General features: G+C 35.7%; 1 protein-coding gene across 21 annotated transcripts in view; it reads left to right on the top strand.

Moving 5' to 3' along the window:
- Positions 1-17,739, top strand: part of LOC129260966 (ubiquitin-associated protein 2-like) — a 44,572-nt gene that overhangs the window by 8,081 nt on the left and 18,752 nt on the right. For all 21 annotated transcript variants that reach the window (XM_064114182.1, XM_064114177.1, XM_064114176.1 and 18 more), the window contains exons 2-10: positions 271-456; positions 1,290-1,376; positions 10,260-10,373; positions 12,570-12,843; positions 14,220-14,306; positions 14,903-14,993; positions 15,557-15,621; positions 16,731-16,825; positions 17,054-17,676. In XM_064114182.1, the coding sequence (XP_063970252.1) occupies positions 316-456; positions 1,290-1,376; positions 10,260-10,373; positions 12,570-12,843; positions 14,220-14,306; positions 14,903-14,993; positions 15,557-15,621; positions 16,731-16,825; positions 17,054-17,676 (1,577 nt within the window). In that variant the 5' untranslated portion in view covers positions 271-315. The remainder of the gene's footprint in view (positions 1-270; positions 457-1,289; positions 1,377-10,259; positions 10,374-12,569; positions 12,844-14,219; positions 14,307-14,902; positions 14,994-15,556; positions 15,622-16,730; positions 16,826-17,053; positions 17,677-17,739) is intronic.

The raw sequence follows: 17,739 nt of genomic DNA, 5'->3' as shown, positions 1-17,739 counted from the left end.
TGTCATCTGATCATCTCTCACAGGATGTAGACAAGAGGAGATCCGAGATATTGCCATCCGATCATCTCTCACATGGGATGTAGACATGACCAGATCCGACATCTCATCTTATCCTTTTCCCTAAGAGATGTAGACATGATGAGATGATTAAATATGAACATCTGGGTGGCACTTTTAAGCTTCCATAACAAATTTTATAAAAACTTTCTTTTGCAATCATTAATCATTCATTTAGCTCACTTCTCCCCTCCCCCATTTCTGTTTCTCTAGACTATATTAGCTATTTGTATATACCTGCTTTGTATATACCTGTATATGATGTCCTCTATGGGGTCCTCAAGGGGCAACGTACGGTCGGGAGGTAGGGCAGACAAGTCCTCTTCTCAGAAGACCTCTGCTCAGAATGTCACAGCAAAATCCACACCAACAGATTCACAGCAACCAGTTGGTAAAAAGGTCAGTTCATTGACACAGTCAGTAGTTATTAAATAATTCAGATTTCGTTCTTCATCAGAAATGGACTCTGAAGTATATGGCCATAAAATTCTAAATTAAGATAAAAATACATTTCTTTTATGTTGTTTTAATATGTAAAAATAGATATTCTCTTTTTTTCTCTCTCTCTCTCTGTTATTGTTAATTGGTTCTGAATACCTTTCGTTTCGTTTGACACCTGAAGGCGTCAAAACATTTTCTTGATATTCTCAATATTTTTTTTTACTATTAACGCCTTTCTAATGTTTATTTCATTCTTTTAAGGGCCACCTCAATTCTCATTTCTAATTTGCACCCATCTCATAGAATTATGAAAGACCCTATTTCTTTAAAATATAACGAAAGGGAAAAGGCAAATTGTGCGTTCATGAGCAACGAAATCGTGCACCGACATGTACATGTATACTGTATGCCTCCCCCACTATGATAAAGAATTTTCTCTCTTATTTCTTCAATAAATGTCTCTACCCATTTTTTCTCACAGTAATATCTGAATTTTTAAAGCCACCTTGCTTTGATGAATTAATCTAAATTGATTATTAAACTGTATGCAAATCTGACGATGAGATAAACAAGGTAGCATCTAAGATGTGTTACAATTTTGTTTTTCTTTTGCAAAATTCATGAATTATGATGGCAGACCTTTTGGTTAAGATGTAGTACTACTGTTCTGAATTCATACACCTCAATGTTCTTATCCTACAATACTTTTTGTTTGATATTATTTTTTATTTTTTTCATTATTATCATTACATGACTGTCATATACAATGTACATCTCATTTTTTGCTAAAGGCGACCCAAGAACAGATGAGAATGGCCCAGATGATATCTGATCCTCGCACAGAAGATAATGATGTGGTCAAAGAGAAAGTCAAACAGGTAATGAATAATTATATTTCATACATCTGATTGAACAAATCCATGAACTTGAGCTGTGGCGAATTGTTACAGTTCTTGTGCTACTTTTAATTGCATGTTGTCCTTGACACCTCCCTGCTTGTTTTCATTTTCAGTCAAGTATATGCTTTTCACACTGCACTTTTTTTCCTTAACCCCGGGAAATTGGTGGGGCTAAGGGGGGGTCTTAGCCCCACCAATTTCCCGGGGTTAAGCTTAGCCCACTTCGTTTTCACACTACGTTTTAGCAAAGTGGGCTAGCACGGTAAATAGTACGGTACTATCTGGCCCTACAAAAAAGCAGGGTTAGCCGGCTTATTGTGGTGCTAGCACCACAATTGCAGTGCTAAGAGAAGCAGTGTGAGTTAAAATGAAATATTAAATGCTTACCATAACCCTGTCTAGGCCGGGGTATTTTGGGAGATCTAGGCTGTTGATCGCGCGATTGCGCACAAAATTGGCACTCGGGTTTTCTGGATCATAATCTAAAAAATTCTTATAAATTTATTTCATGCAAATTGCTAAATTAAGTTATTATGCTAATTTATGCATAATTGGTATGCAAAATTATACTCTTTCTTCTCACTCCCTAAATAAAGCTCCAAATGTGCTAAGTTTTGGTGTAGAATCTCTTTGTGGTGTTCTTATCAATTGTACATGAAAAGAATTGCAATATCAGTTCAATTTCTTATGTATTGATACTTCTTTTTGCAATTTATTTTGTATTTCTTTGTTTTTTGGACCTTTTGTTTTTCATTGTTTTCAATGAATTTTATTGGGGACTCTTTTGAGATCATAAACAACATAAAATAAATCCATTTAGACCAGCAAAACTAAAAATAATCATAATTTTTTTATTTTCGGGACAACACAATTTGCATTGACTTCGTACACAAAATAATGTTTTTTAGCAATTTTTGGTCAGACATGCAATTACAAAATATTGCGCAATTTCGGAACTGCATACCCAGGCGTCAAAAATGTGGTCTCAAAAGATGTGCAAGACTTGAAAGTATAAAGTCAGCTAGCGGTGCGGTCAACAAATGTCATGCGGCAAAAATATTACGCGAATCGTTTAGGGGGGCTTCCGAGGCCCTCCCCCCTGCCTAGATAGGGTTAAGATACAGTGTATATATGCTAAGGAACTGTCTCAAATACCACAAAACGGCAATCCCCTCGATACTGGTAAACTTAAGCAGCGAGCTAAAAAAAGTAGCTGGGGGCCCGATTTACCTTGGGGCTCAATTACCCCACTCTCCCCTACATGTACATGGCTTGAGTGAATCAATGGCTAAAAGTTAGTGATGAAACCAGATCAAAGGTACTCTTAAAGGTAAAAGTTAGTAGTTGCAGCAATCAATTATTTCATGAGAAAGTCATTAAATCAAGGTTACATGTAATTGTCAAAATATTATCATACATGTACATCTAGATCTGGTACATAAGTGTAAACTTATCTTTGTAAAATCATGAAATCTTACATGTACATGTAGCTCAAAATCGAAAATTCTGATGATCACTATTAAACACAGAAATGCATGTGGACAGTGTTTTAAAATTGCCAGAAAAACACCTGACATTTGATGGAATTCAGTGCCTATTTTGCTAATTTCACAGCAATTGTGCATTTTCATCCAGAGCTATCTGGCATATATTTTTTTATTTATATCCAAAAACTTTGGTAGTAATTTCATTGGATTCTGTTTGAACTCATTCTGTGATTGTTACCCAAACTGGCGTTTATAGTGAACAATAATGAGCACGTATTCATAGTGATGGTGAATCTGTCATTAAAATGAACATTGTCATGATGAGTTGTTGACATTATATTTACATATTTTCTTTTTTGTGTTATGTTGCAATTAAAAATGTCATCATAGTTCAAATTTCATTACTTCACACTCAAATAACTTTTACAGCAAAAAAAAAAGAAAGATAGAAACATGATCTGTTTGCAACCTATCCTAATAGATCAAGGAACCCATGAAAAAAATCCTCATCCCCCCCAAAAAAATGATAAAAGATTTAATTAAACAACATCAATCAAACAAACAGTTTAATGATGTCCATACAAAAGTATGCATACAAATAACAGGAATGAACTTATCAAACCTTCATATATTTCAACATATGTTTTTTGTTGTGTGTTTTTTTTTAATAACAAGTTTCAGATATTTGAGAGTGGTTTGCTATTTGCTATTTTTCATACGTCTAAGTGCATTTACATTGTTGTGCTCATAACAGCAATTGATACATTACATGTATCATATTGACATTGAAATCCAAAACGGTATTTCCTGGATTTGAAATGTTAGGAAAACTATCAAATAAGATGGTGGTTGAAATGTAATTTGGAATAATGCAGATTTTTAACATAAAATATGCTGGCATACACATGTCAACACATGTAAGTATTGATCAAAGTTGGAGATGAATACATGTACGTATGTCCTTTAATACATGTTACAGGAAAGGTTATACTATTTAATACATCATGTACATATGTAACCTCCTACAGTTTACATGTACATGTGTGTTGGATGATCACTTACAACTTGGTTTTATTGGAATGGTTGATCAACTTAAAATATATACAGTATTTATTGTTACAAATATTTCAAAACTTGGTTTTATATTTGTGTGTGTGTGTGTGAAAATTGACAAAATAATGAAATCTTTAATTTTCAGGAAAGCTATCACTTGATTTTTTGATACATTTCACTGTATGTACGTATGTTAATTTGTTTTGTTTTTCTGAAATTTTAGTTTGCACATGATTTTGCAGTAAATTATAAACAGATCACTCCTTAGTATGATATACAACTTTTTTCGCCTTCTTTTCCACAAACGATGCTTCTATTCATAACAATTCTTATGCGGAAAAAATAATACTTTGGTGATTTTTTTAGAAACCCACACTAGTAAACTGTACTCTTTTCTTTGGCAAATCCATACAGTTATCATTTTCCCCGCCTCCCTGAAAATGTCTGTTGTGTATAAACAGTCATGATGAGTGGGGCATGCTTGTGATGCATACATGTACATGTATGATCTACATGTACCCTCCATGGTGAGCTACACATTTTTCATTGGATACATAGGTATAATAGACCGTTCCTTGGGGAGGCAGGAATGGGAGATGATGTGTGAACTTAACCTGGATAAAGGCTAGGATGGTGGTGATGCAACATCATAGCAAATCAGCCAGTGGGAAATGATACATTGTGTGTACTGAAGTCCATCTCGATGTTGAGTTGGTTCTTATGAAAACAAAGAAATAGTAATAAGTGACGGTTTATTTCTGTGACTTCAATACATGTACAAGCTGCTCTCTTGTATGCATTGCATGTATTTTAATTGTACAAACTGCCATTTTTTTCTAAATATTAATTTTACTGTACAGTAAAAACATGCTCAGCCGTAAAGCAGATTTCAACTCATGTAAAAGTGGAATTTTGATATGGAAAAGCCAGCAATAGAAGTCCACTTAAAAATACTATGACACTCTTGTTAATCGAGAGTTTGATTTTCATAAAAATTTATGCTTTTCAATTTTCTCTGCATTTTTAGAATGGATTTAACCTCAGGGTGATTGTCCCTTTAAATGATTACGAGTACTCATCAGTTCTCCAGCAAAGCTTTCATTTATGGACCTACATGTAGGCCATACATGTAAAACATATACAGTACATAGACATTATTTTCTACCTTTGCCTTTTTTCACATTTGTCTGTTTGCTTTCTTTTTCTTCTACTGCTATTGTGTAAGGGGCACATCTAAGAGCCTGTCTTTGCAGCGAGTAATGTATTTTTGAAAAAAATTTGTTAAATGTTTACATAAAGCAAAACGTACTCAGCTGGTAATCTGTGAATATAAATGAAACCTTCATGTCATTTAGACTTCCATTTGTGGATATATTCGAAATTTTACATTATTTGACAGGGAATAATTTTGCTTTACAAATTTGAATAGCATTTTTGGTCATAAGAGAAAAGCTATCAACTATTTAAAGTAATGTCCAGTCTTATGTAAAAATATGCTATACAAAAGACTTTATGCATAGCAGTCTTCCAAAAATGTGGAGCAAATTGCGATGCAATACCAGGAAAATCATTCCCTGTTTGATATTAAAGTTCTTGAATGATATGTTGACACAATGATAACAATGATAGGAATGTTGGTACAGAGAGTCTGCTCCTTTACTATTAAATTTCACAACCAAATATTGTTTCCATAATCATCCATGTTGAAGGGGTAAATACTACATGTACATGTACATTGTAGGAGTGAATACATGTACTCTTTGGAAAAAAAACCTCTCTTGCAGTATGAGAAGATAATGTACATTAGCCAATAGTTTATTGTATAGAATCAAATCTTATAGGCATTTTGCAATACTGAGTTCCTGTTATGTGAATGAGATACTGTTCTTGCTAGTTAAATTTGGGGAAATCCCTCTTCATGTGCAATGTACTGCTCTTTATTGCCTGAACTACATGTACATGTACACTTACAACTATAAATATCTCTTTAAAAAACTATTATTCATCTGTATCAGTTTATATATGTTCATATACAGTACTTCATTCATGGGGTTTGTTTAATTTGGATTTAATCACATATTATTGGAGGGTAAATGATGTTCAGATTGATGCTCTGTGGCATCCACATTCTGTCTGAATGTTAGACATTGAATGTGTAGCCTACATGTACATGTATCCATAAAATTTTATAAACTGCAATAAAATATTGGCAGTCTATTTACTCTCGGAAAATTGTGTGCAGAAATTCACTGGAAATCAATATACATGTAGAATCTCGTGCAAGATGAGGTGGACAAGGAGAGACTGCATGTTGATGTTTAATCTATTTCATATCATCTTTCTTTGCTACTGTACAAAGATCCAAGCACCTTTAGAATATAAAAATGGGCATATTTCAATAGCTAGGGCATATTGCTGAACCCATTAGCTGATTAGGCACTGTGAGAGAGTACATGTAGAAGGCAGATTATTCATAGAAAGTATTTTAATATGCTTTATTTATGAGCAAGGCAGTTGTATATTACATACATGTTACCACAGTGCTTACATGTAGCACAGAGACACATGCACTACATGTACATGTAATTGATCTTCATTTCTCTCTTTTTTATATATTTTTTTATACATGTTCATGTAAACATTGTTCAAAGTAGTATGCTCTATTGGTTTTAATACAATAATATGTAAGGTCTATCAATAGTTCAGTGGTAGTTTTTTGTAGACAGTACAAGGTCTACTTCTGAACATGCACATACATGAACATAATTACATGTATGTACAAGTATTCAGTGGATATATGTATTGAATTTACTCTAAATGCAGGCTTTTCTTAAAGGACAAGTCCACCCCAACAAAAAGTTGATTTGAATAAAACAAGAAAAATCCACAAGCATATCACTGAAAATTTCATCAAAATCGGATGTAAAATAAGAAAGTTATGACATTTTAAAGTTTCGCTTAATTTCACAAAACAGTTATATGCACATCCTGGCTGGTATGCAAATGAGGAGACTATGACATCATCCACTCACTATTTCTTTTGCATTTTTTTATACAAAATATAAAATGTTCTAATTTTTTTCCTCATTGTCAAGTGCTACAACGATTAATTCCTCCCTGAACATGTGGAATTAGCATTGTTTAATACTATATGGTTCAGTCAAGTTGGTCTTTATTGTCAAATCTAAAAAAAATGAAATATTGTATAATTTAAACAATAGAAAACAAGAAATAGTGAGTGATGGACATCATCGACTGACTCACCTAGTTGTGCAAATCATTGTTTTGTGAAAAATAAGCGAAACTTTTAAATGTCATAATTTTCTTATTTTACATCCGATTTTGATGAAATTTTCAACACTATGCTAGTTCGATTTTTCTCTATTTATTCAAGTCAGCATTTTCCTGGGGTGGACTTGACCTTTAATATTCAATTAGAATGTGATAAATAGTGCATTGACCATTAAATTTCAGTCGAATTTTCGAAAGTGCAAATAAAGGGGGGGGGGGGTTAATGTTATGTTATTTCATGCAATTCCTTATTCTCCCTATCTCCCCCTCTCTCTCTCTCTGGTGAGACAAAATACTCATGAATAAGCTCAGTAGCATGTTGTATACATGTACAAAGTTAATGGAATATGATGAGGTGGGCGGGGGGTCAAGACTCAACAGGAAGCCATGCCCCTGGCCCCCCCCCCTTTAGTTGTTATTTTAAGGAGGAACCAAAAAATAAAATGCTAAACAATGGTGACTTTTTTGGGGGGGAGGGGTGGGGGCTTGCCAGATAATTTTTGTGCGTGTGTGTGTGTACAGTACATGTACATGCTCCACTTTCTTCATTACTGGTCAATCTTGGTAGGGACATAAGCAGTATTTATCTCCTGGGGCCCGTTGCATAAAAGTTTTACTAGGCCTGACTTGAAACGGATATTTCAATATTCGGATACCCGACACTGAAAACCGGACGGCGGACTGGTATCCGAAATTTTATCCTGAAATATAAAAAATAATATCCATTTGCACTTATTTGAGTTATATTTAATATTATCAGTTATATTTGAGTTTTGAACCTATCCGATGATGGCGAGAGTCAGCGTGCGCTAATCAAAATATTTATGAAAACCACGAAATTACGAGAAGCTGAATATTTTGGGTTGAATCTGTTTTGCAATCGGATTTGACAAATGTGAGTTAGCGTGAGGCTACTCGGGCTACGGCTACAAATGTAGATCGTATGATTGTCATTGTGTAAGCTATTAGTAAATGACTATTATTTGAGTTACACAAGTCGGGCCTAGTCACGATCCCATTTAATGGTTGCGAAAGTATGTGTGTTTATTTTTTAGTTCCGATCGAATGAAATAAGATGCAATGAATTTGACCGAGGCGAGTGTAAGTGCGAGTCTACTATTACTAAAAGTCTAAAACCAGACAGGCCGGCTCCGTGTAAAAATGGCAGAGGTAAAAATGGCAGAGGTAAAAATGGCAGAGGCAAAAATGGCAGAGGCAAAAATGGCAGAGGCAAAAATGGCAGAGGTAAAAATGGCAGAGGTAAAAATGGCAGAGGTAAAAATCATCTCTATATGTCTCTATTTCATTAAAAGTACACAAATATGGTCATTAGATCAATGTAATTGCAGGTAACTTGTTTTTTTTTTCAATCATTTTGTTAAAAGAGGGTGCAATATACACATGTTTCAATGTTTTTTTTTTAATCTGCATGAGCAGTGCGCATTTTAGCTTGCATGCAGCTTGAGCGCCGCGATGAGCGAGTGCGCCAAGCATTTTATTATATTACACTTTTGGGGGAAAAAATAGTTTTTAAATTTTTTTTTATCGCAGAATACAGTTTTTCATTCCGAGAGGTTGGCATGTCTGCCCCTGGTATTAAATAGCTGTTGACCAAATAAAATTTTAGAAGTAGCATAAAATTTGTTATGTACTTGTGCATTTTTCCCCCAACAGCTTGGAAGTTTTGTAGACATTGCACAGTGTGCACATTTCATGCTTGAGTGAACTCGAAACCTAAATCTTGTTATATTCTTTGAACCTCTCAAATAAATTTTTTCTACTTTCAATCAAGTACAGTACTTGTGTTGGTTATTGTTGATCAGTTATGACAAGTTATATGTCATTTGAAAGCCTACATGTACATGTAAGACGTGCTCTATGAAGCTCAATACAAATCTCTAGTCATTTATGTCTCGCCTGCATAGCAGAGGGAGACTATAGGCGCCGCTTTTCCGGCGGCGGCGTCAACATCAAATCTTAAGTTAACCTAAGGTTAAGTTTTTGAAATGACATCATAACTTAGAAAGTATATGGACCTAGTTCATGAAACTTATACATAAGGTGAATCAAGTATTACTGAACATCCTGCCTGAGTTTCAGGTCACATGACTAAGGTCAAAGGTCATTTAGGGTCAATGAACTATTAAAGACCATGTTGGGAGAATTATTTTCAAAATCTTAACCAAAGGTTAAGTTTTTGAAATGACATCATAACTTAGAAAGTATATGGACCTAGTTCATGAAACTTGGGCATAAGGTTGATCAAGTATTAGTGAACATCCTGCTTGAGTTTCAGGTCACATGACCAAGGTCAAAGGTCATTTATGGTCAATGAACTTTGGTCAAGTTGTTGGTATTTGTTGGATTACTATCATAACTTTGAAAATTTATGGATCTAGTTCATGAAACTTGGACATTAGGTTAATCACGTACCAATGAATATCCTGTGCGAGTTTCAGGTCACATGACCATGGTCAATGGTCATTTAAGGTCAATGAACTTTGGCCGTGTTGGGGGTCTTTGTTAAATTACCATCCTAACTCTGGAGGTTTATGGATCTAGTTCATAAAACTTGGACATAAGAGTAATCGAGTATCACTGAACATCCCCTGTGAGTTTCAGGTCACAAAACCAAGGTCAAAGGTCAGTTAAGGTCAATAAACTTAGGCCATGTTGGGGTAATTGTTGAATTGCCATCATAACTTTGAAAGTTTATGGATAGAGTGAATGAAATGTGGACATGGGTGTAGTTGATAAGTCTTAAGTCACCGTTCAAATGTCATCTATGGTCAATGAACGTGTTATTATGTCATTATATGAATGGTGTTTTTGTGAATGATTATTTTATAGTAGTTTTCAAAGTTAGCACTGCTGCTATATTAAATCGCGTAATGCAGGCGAGACTGCCAGAGGCGTTCCACTTGTTAGTGACTTCTTGTTGCTTTTTGGGTGATGGGTCACGCATCATCTTACAGTGATAAATGCACATGTACTCTATGTATCTGTACATATGTATTTTTTTTCTTTGCAGGTGCATGAACTGACCAACAGATCTGAAGATGAAATCATGGTGGCACTCCATGACAGTAATTATGACACAGAACAGGCCATTATCCTTCTGCTGGAGAGGGAGGAAGGTAACCAGGTATGTTGGTTATTTCATTATTTTCCTATTTGTAATCTGCCATGTCAAAGGCTGTGAATGAGATTGTCAATATAATTGTTGTGCTGTTGTGTTTCAAGGCTTTTTTTATTTTAAGTCTTGCACTTCTTTTGAGACCAAACTTGCGATGCCCAGAATCTCAGTTCTGAAATTACACTTTATTATGTCCATGTATAAAGTGCATATCAGACCCCAAAATGATCAAAAACATGATTTCATTACCAACTTATTATTTATATTAGTTTTAGTATTTGAAATTCCTTCATTAATTTTGTAATGGTTGAAATGATATCACCGATGATTTCTATCACAAGAACTTTAAGGGAAAAAAATACATTTAAAAATCCTGAAAATAATGAGAAACAAGAAAAATCTTTTGATATTCTTTTTTTTATATACATGTTCAATATAAAGGATATGTGAGTGTCAGTGAAAAAAATACACGGTAGCGCTGAGCGATTTCGCTCTCGTAAGCTTTGAAATCGCACTTGCAAACCCAATAGAGAGAGCGATCGGGAAAAAAAATCGCTCCTGTGATCTTGTGTACAGTAACTAGCTTGGCCATACGTCCGCTGTCTTCCCTTTGTGAGTGGGTTATAACGTGCACGTAATGTACCATTCACAAAGCTCAGCGCAGTGAGCGCACTAGTACGGTACGTATGGTAGATGAAAAAATGGCAGCCGTGTGTTGCTGCCCTCTACGTTCAATGAGGTGTGCTTTTATCACTGATCTCGAGATCAGTGGCTTTATTAAGGCTTTCCGATTAGAATTTTCGATATCCTGGCGAATCAATGCGAGCGACAAGTTCCGAACGCACGCACGTAGATTACAAGGCAAAGCAGCGGCACAAATCGCGATATATAGCGACTGGTAAATACGTCTGTAAGGATGATGACGTCATCCAAGATGGCAACTTACGTTGACCAACGAAAGGATCGAAGATGACGATGTTTCGATATCATTTGAAAGGAATTAGCGGTAACTGCGGTCTAAGGTACGATACTTCTGAATTTTATACATTTTTTTCGTTAATATGGATGTAATTTCTTTTTCATAATGTGACATTTTATGTACAAAAAAAAAACGATCGGAAAATTGGGTTTCCGAATATTCGATCTAACGTTACTGCTAATACGTTGTCTGTATGTACGGGCCTCCAAGGTCTTCAGTCTATGCATGGTCTATGTATTGGTGAGTGAGCCAACGCAGTTCAGCGGAACAACCAAAATACAGAGACTGAAGCTTTTGGTCTACTGCCAGGCCTGTCGTGCGTATGCTGCTCGCTCCGGTCCCCATCAGAAAGGGGTAGTTGTGAGCTTTGGTGATCAGTTCATTTCAGGCTCTAGTCATGTGAAAAAGCATTCAGCTATGAGGCATACCACGTTCCTCATTTATTATGAGCATTAAGCATCTGTTCCTAAGGAAACTGCACACCAAATTATGCTTATTTACTAATCAAAATCCATGAGAAGTGTACTCTATTCTATTGGATACTGTACAAAACATATTGAATACCAGCCTTTCATGTATTATTTTACAGTTGTATGGTAACCTCTCTTTATCTCTTTCAAAGTTTCAGGATCACTCACACAGCCACATTAAAAATTTGATAATCAGATTTTTCTACAACAGCACTGAATAAAGACAAATGGCAATATATATCTAAGTAAATCATTTATTACTTTTATTATTAAAAAAAATAGTAGAGATGGCACATTAAATCAAATGGCATTATTGCAATCATTACTTTTGTTGGTAAAAGAAATAAAGAAATAGTACGGATGGCACATTAAAATACAACAAACAATACTTCAAATTTAACATGTCTAAAATGATAATAATCACAAATGATGTTTCCTTTTTTTTATTTAAAAAATGGCTCTAGCAAATTAAAACATGGCTCTTGGAAATTGAAAAATGGCTCCCATAAATTTGTGACCAGTGAGAAAAATGGCTCCTGTAAAAAAAATATTTTTTTCCCTGGTGAGTGTTTACCAAAAACTTAGCAGTTTAGGAGCTTATTTATACATTTACATTCAAATTTTAATTCCATGTATGAATTTTAATTGATTGATTAAAAATAAATAGACTAATTGTGGAAAATCAAAATGTAAAAATTTTGTAGATTACTATGATTTTTTACCTGTTTTATAACATCACTCTTTGTCTTCCTGTAGAAGGATGAATGGGAAACTATTAGCAGTAAGAAGAGCAAAGTTCGTGGAATGGCACCATCCGTGCGTAACACAGATTCATTCAACAATCATCAAGACAAAGATCACAAGAACGATGATGATCGCAGAGACAGGGGAGGGCGGGGCCGTAACCGTGACAACAGAGAAAACAGAGATGGTCATGATGGAAGAGGAGATAGAGGAGACAGAGATGGAAGCTACAGTAGGGGGAGAGGGAGAGGAGGAAGGGGTAATCTTCCACCCAGAATGACTAGAGGTAAAGTAATTCTCTCAGGAATATTTACTGAAGTAATTGTCAGTAAGTTTCACTGACAACTGTTAAGAAAGAACTGAAATCTGTGCACCAGATTGGTGATCAGGCTTGAAAATTTTATGCATCTTCACGGATTTCCACTTATGTTATTTTGGAAAAAAATCCACATGGTGAACAGGAAAAAGAAATTTAAAAATTGTCTGAATTTGTATCTTAAACGCTACCATAGATTTTGTACCGCGTGGCTTTGCGTGTGGATGTATTGAAAGCAATTTGCAAGGCGGAGCTTCCGGACTCGTGACCATGCTGGCGCTGGCTCCCTTGAGCTGGCTGGGCGAGCTTCCATGCGGCTAAGCACTTGTGTGTGCTCTTATTTGTTTGCGGTCGCGGGAAGAATTGTTTCTACCTTGTGGATTTTTTTTCAAGTAGAATTTTTGCAACCATCTGAGTTTTGTTGATTATCATTGTGTTATTTGCCAAGTTTAATGTGATCATGGTCATGGATATGGACATGCAAACAGCATAGAATTTTTCTCTTATTTGCAACTTCTAAGCTACAGCTTCACGAGTTTGCATCGTCTTCACAATGCGACAGGACGGCATTTTATTGGCAACAAACTTTTTGTATAAGATAGCACTGTGATTTGCAATATGTTTTTAACAAGAACTTATAATAAGTGGTCCTTTTTTCTACTTCATTGTACATGAGTAGAACCAATCTTTAATCTACAGGCACTAGAACTTCATTCATGATACTTCATGATGGCATTTTCTGGCATTGTAATCAGCAGTATAAAGACATTGCTGAAAGAGACGATCAAAGAGAAATGGAAACTAGCTAAAGACAAAGGAGGTGGAATTTTGCATTAAATATAGTATATATTATGGTGGGGAATCTTGTGAAGGAATGCACTAGATTGCTAAATTCTGATCCCCATATTGAAATAAAGTCTATACCGTGGTAGGGGGGTGTTCCTCTTCCCACACCCTCCCACCGCTTGGTCGCTCTGTCCTCTCATTCGGGCATTTGGCTCCCTCGCTGAAAGTCGATATTTTCGATTTTTTTTTGTGTGTGTGTGTGTGTGTGTTTTTTTTAACTCACTTTTCATGCCTTGTTGATGTGTCTCTGATAACATATAGATTTTGTGTTTAAAAGGACACCAAGCCACCTTTTATGCAGAAATTTAAAAAAAATGTGTTGTGGCAGAGTACCCTTATAAATGGAGGGAGGATTACCTATTTATGTAGGGCATTTTACAAAATGTATCTCCTTTATATTTTCTGATTTTTGTTTAATACAAGTGATCATATAACAATGGATTAGCTACAGGTGAACTGTGATAATCAATTATTTTAAATGTTTATTTCAATTCTTGCAGGGCGAGGAAGGGACAGAGATAACGACTATGATCGAGATCGCAATGATCGTAACGAGTCAGGTCGTGGGCGTGGCAGACGGAATGCTGGTATGTAGGAAAGCTGTAATAATTCAATTAATTTCAATTTAATTCAAATAAACATTTATTTTCTTCCGTTTCATTTCAAGTCACATATCATTTTTTTCTCTCAAAAGTTTTCTAGGACAATCATGATCTAGAGTAGTCTGAGGATTTTTTTTTTTTGAATTATTTTCTTTGAATTTCATATCATTCAGATTTAAAAGAAAAAGTACTTCTGGTTGATAACTTTAGTCAGAAATGGTTATCAGGCAATTAATCATTTGAAAAATCTATATTTGAAATATACAGTGAATGATAGCATTTCTGAGAAAAGGTGTTTACTTTTCCATTTGTTCAGAGGTGATTGTAAGCTTAGTTGATTTTCAAAAGCATTATGTGAATTACCCCTGAATACTTTGTAAATTGTTGTGTACTACAGAAATATGGTAATTGCAATTAAAAATATTTTTCAGTAAAGAAAATGAATTTGTGAATGTCATCTGAAAGTGATGCCTGTCTGCAATGCATTTATCATCAAATCACAAGAGATGTAATGTGAGATTGTGATGTGAGATATTCTTTAATCTTGACATCCAAATTTCTCATCTTATTTTTCCTTTCAGAAATGAATGGTCCATCGCGGCGATCAAATCGCGGAGGTGGTGGTGGTGGTGGTGGTGGTGGTCAAAGGTCATTCACAAATTCTAAATTTGGGTAAGTTCCCTCTCCCTATAGTAGATGTGTCATGTTGGAAACCCTGTATAGAGAGTCACAGGAATCACCATTCTTACCTTGTTCAATCAGAAATCTTGCCAAGAAGCCACCATTATCAGTTACTGAAAATGTGCAATTTTATTGGCTTGAAAAATAGGAGTTGTCAAGATTTTGCATTTTATTTATACATTTTACTAAATTCATTGATTTTCATAAAAGAAAAAAAAGATACAATGATTTGAGATTCATTCAAATGATTCGAGTGATTCCTGAATAGAAAAAAAATCAATGGCATTTGTAAAACTTAGACAAAATAACAAAAGATCTCAAAATCAACTGAATTAACAGGTTTGGTAAATGATCCAGATTTGAAAGACATTATAAATATGGATATTAGGAATATTCAGTTTTGACTCTCGTTGCATACTGTCAGCAATCATAAATTCTTAGGTCACCTCAATTTTATTTGCTATTTTAGTATTAAGTAATTCTACCATGGTGATTTGTCTTGTATACTTGAATCCATAGTAAGGTATTCTGTTGTTTTCTCCCCTATGTTATAGGAATTTCCAAGAAGAAGATGCTTTCAAGTCCACAGACAATGTTTGGAGAAATCCTCCGACAGAGTGTAAGTTGTCAATTATTGTTTGATGGAGGAAATCTTAATGAGGTTTGGTGTGAAGTGGTTCATGCCAATTGTGGATTGATTTGTTTGCTTGTTAATATGATATTTAGCCCTAAAAGGGGGCCTTTTAAATCCGCCGCGCGAAATTTTTCAACCGCGTCGCTCGCTGACTTTTTACTTTCAAATCTCTCACAACTTTTGAGCCCAAATTTGCGATGCCCGGGTACGCGGTTATGAAATTATGCAACATTATGTAAGTGCTTGTCAGACCCAAACTGCTCAAAAACCTGAATTCATGTACAAATCCAATGCAAATTGTTTATTTAGCCAAAATTCATAAATGTATCATTTCTACTTTTGCAGATTAAACTTAATTAATTTTTCTTGTAGAATCCAGTCTGCAACAATTTCCAGCAAAAAAAATATAAAATACATAAGAAAAAATTTGGGATATCAAATTTTACTTGAAGTACATTTGATCAGGATCCTACAAAGAGTGTAAATAAAAAATAAGCAGTTTTGGGGCCGTATGATATTTGATTAGAGCAAATGTTTTATTTCATGCATAAATTAGCATAATTAATTCCCTAAATAAATTTTTTTATTATTTGTAAAAGATTAACCATACAGCCTTTATTTTATTGCACACTACCACCGTGCAAATTTTTGCGGCGCCCGCGCGATCGAAGGCCGAGGTCCAAATAACCCGGCTCTTTTAGGTTTAAGGAAGAAGGATTAACACTGAAAGAAAAAAGAATGAAATGAACATTTATTTTCTTTACCGTCTTGACAGAATTTTTTTGTTCGATTACTGTCCTTTGATGTTGAGTGGTATGCTATGTCTCATTCCAGATTTCTTGATTCCTTGCATCTAGCTGTTTGGATTTGTAAAAAAAGATCCAACAGACTCTCTCTATACAAAAACCAAGTGTTAATGGCACCTACTAGAAATGTGTGCTTGATTTAACACAATTTGCTTTTGGTCCTCATAGGAGTTTAACTTACAAGATTGAGGAACCAACCCATGTGCATCAAGTGAAGTTATCAGTGATGTCATTTTGTATTGTAATTCATGTCAATGTCTTTATATTTCCTTATATATCCGTCTACAGCATGGGATAATGCAGTGAATTCCAACACACAACCAGCTACCAAGACAGGAGAGTGGGGTGCAGAGGAATGGGGAGCAGAGGATTGGACTGGGGATGTAAGTACTATCTCTTTATTGCCACTTGGTTCATCTGCCGATGTAAGCCTTGTCTAGTAAAGTTCATTTATGCTTCTTAGAATTGTTTGTGAGAGTGAGCTAAATGGAATAAATGCTATTCATACAAAGTCAATTCATATTCATTATATTTTGGATGTATATACGAATGCATTTGCAATAGTTGGGTTAGAAAGTACATTGCTTTTTCTTTACGTTTGTTTTGTGCAGCTGACTGAAAGTCAGGTATTTACAGCAACCAATCCGGTCCCACCCATGCCCCTGGATCCCATCTCCGCAAGCCCATCATCCCAGATGCAAGCACCAGTTGGTCAGCCGCCATCATCTGGTCTCTCTAATCAAGGCATGCCCCAGCAACACTCAATGGATGTCCAGTCCTCGTTAACCGGTCCCCCTGGGGGGATGTCGGCAGGTGGAGGCCTGTCGGCTGGCGGCAGCTTGTCGGCGGGTGGAAGCATGCCTGCGGCTGGAACTATGTCGGCTGGTGGGAGCATGCCGGCCAGTGGAAACAGGCAACCTGTTGGGGGAAGCATAGGACAATCGTCTGCTGGTAACATAGGGCAACCTCCTACTGGCAGCATAGGTCAGCCAAATTCTTCAAGCATGATGCAAGGAATGGTTGGACAACCCCAAGGTGGTATGCCAGGAGGTATGTCTACCGGTGGTATGCCTATTGGTAACATGTCTGCAGGTGGAATGTCCAGTGGTGGTATGTCAGCAGGAAACATTGGTCAACCCCCTGGTGGTGTGGCTGTAGGGGGTTCTGTGATTGGTCAAGGAGGAATGAATTCTAGTATGCAGGGTAATACCACCATGCCTGATATGACCAGAAGGTAAGATCCGATACCTTTAAGATTAACAAAGGTTGGTCTTTCCATGTTTTTTTTTTTGGCCAT

The sequence above is a fragment of the Lytechinus pictus genome, unplaced genomic scaffold (genome assembly GCF_037042905.1).
Source record: "Lytechinus pictus isolate F3 Inbred unplaced genomic scaffold, Lp3.0 scaffold_19, whole genome shotgun sequence".
In the NCBI taxonomy this organism is placed as follows: Eukaryota; Metazoa; Echinodermata; class Echinoidea; order Temnopleuroida; family Toxopneustidae; genus Lytechinus; species Lytechinus pictus.
Note: the sequence above shows the minus strand (reverse complement) of the source record. Positions and strands in the feature narration are given on the sequence as shown.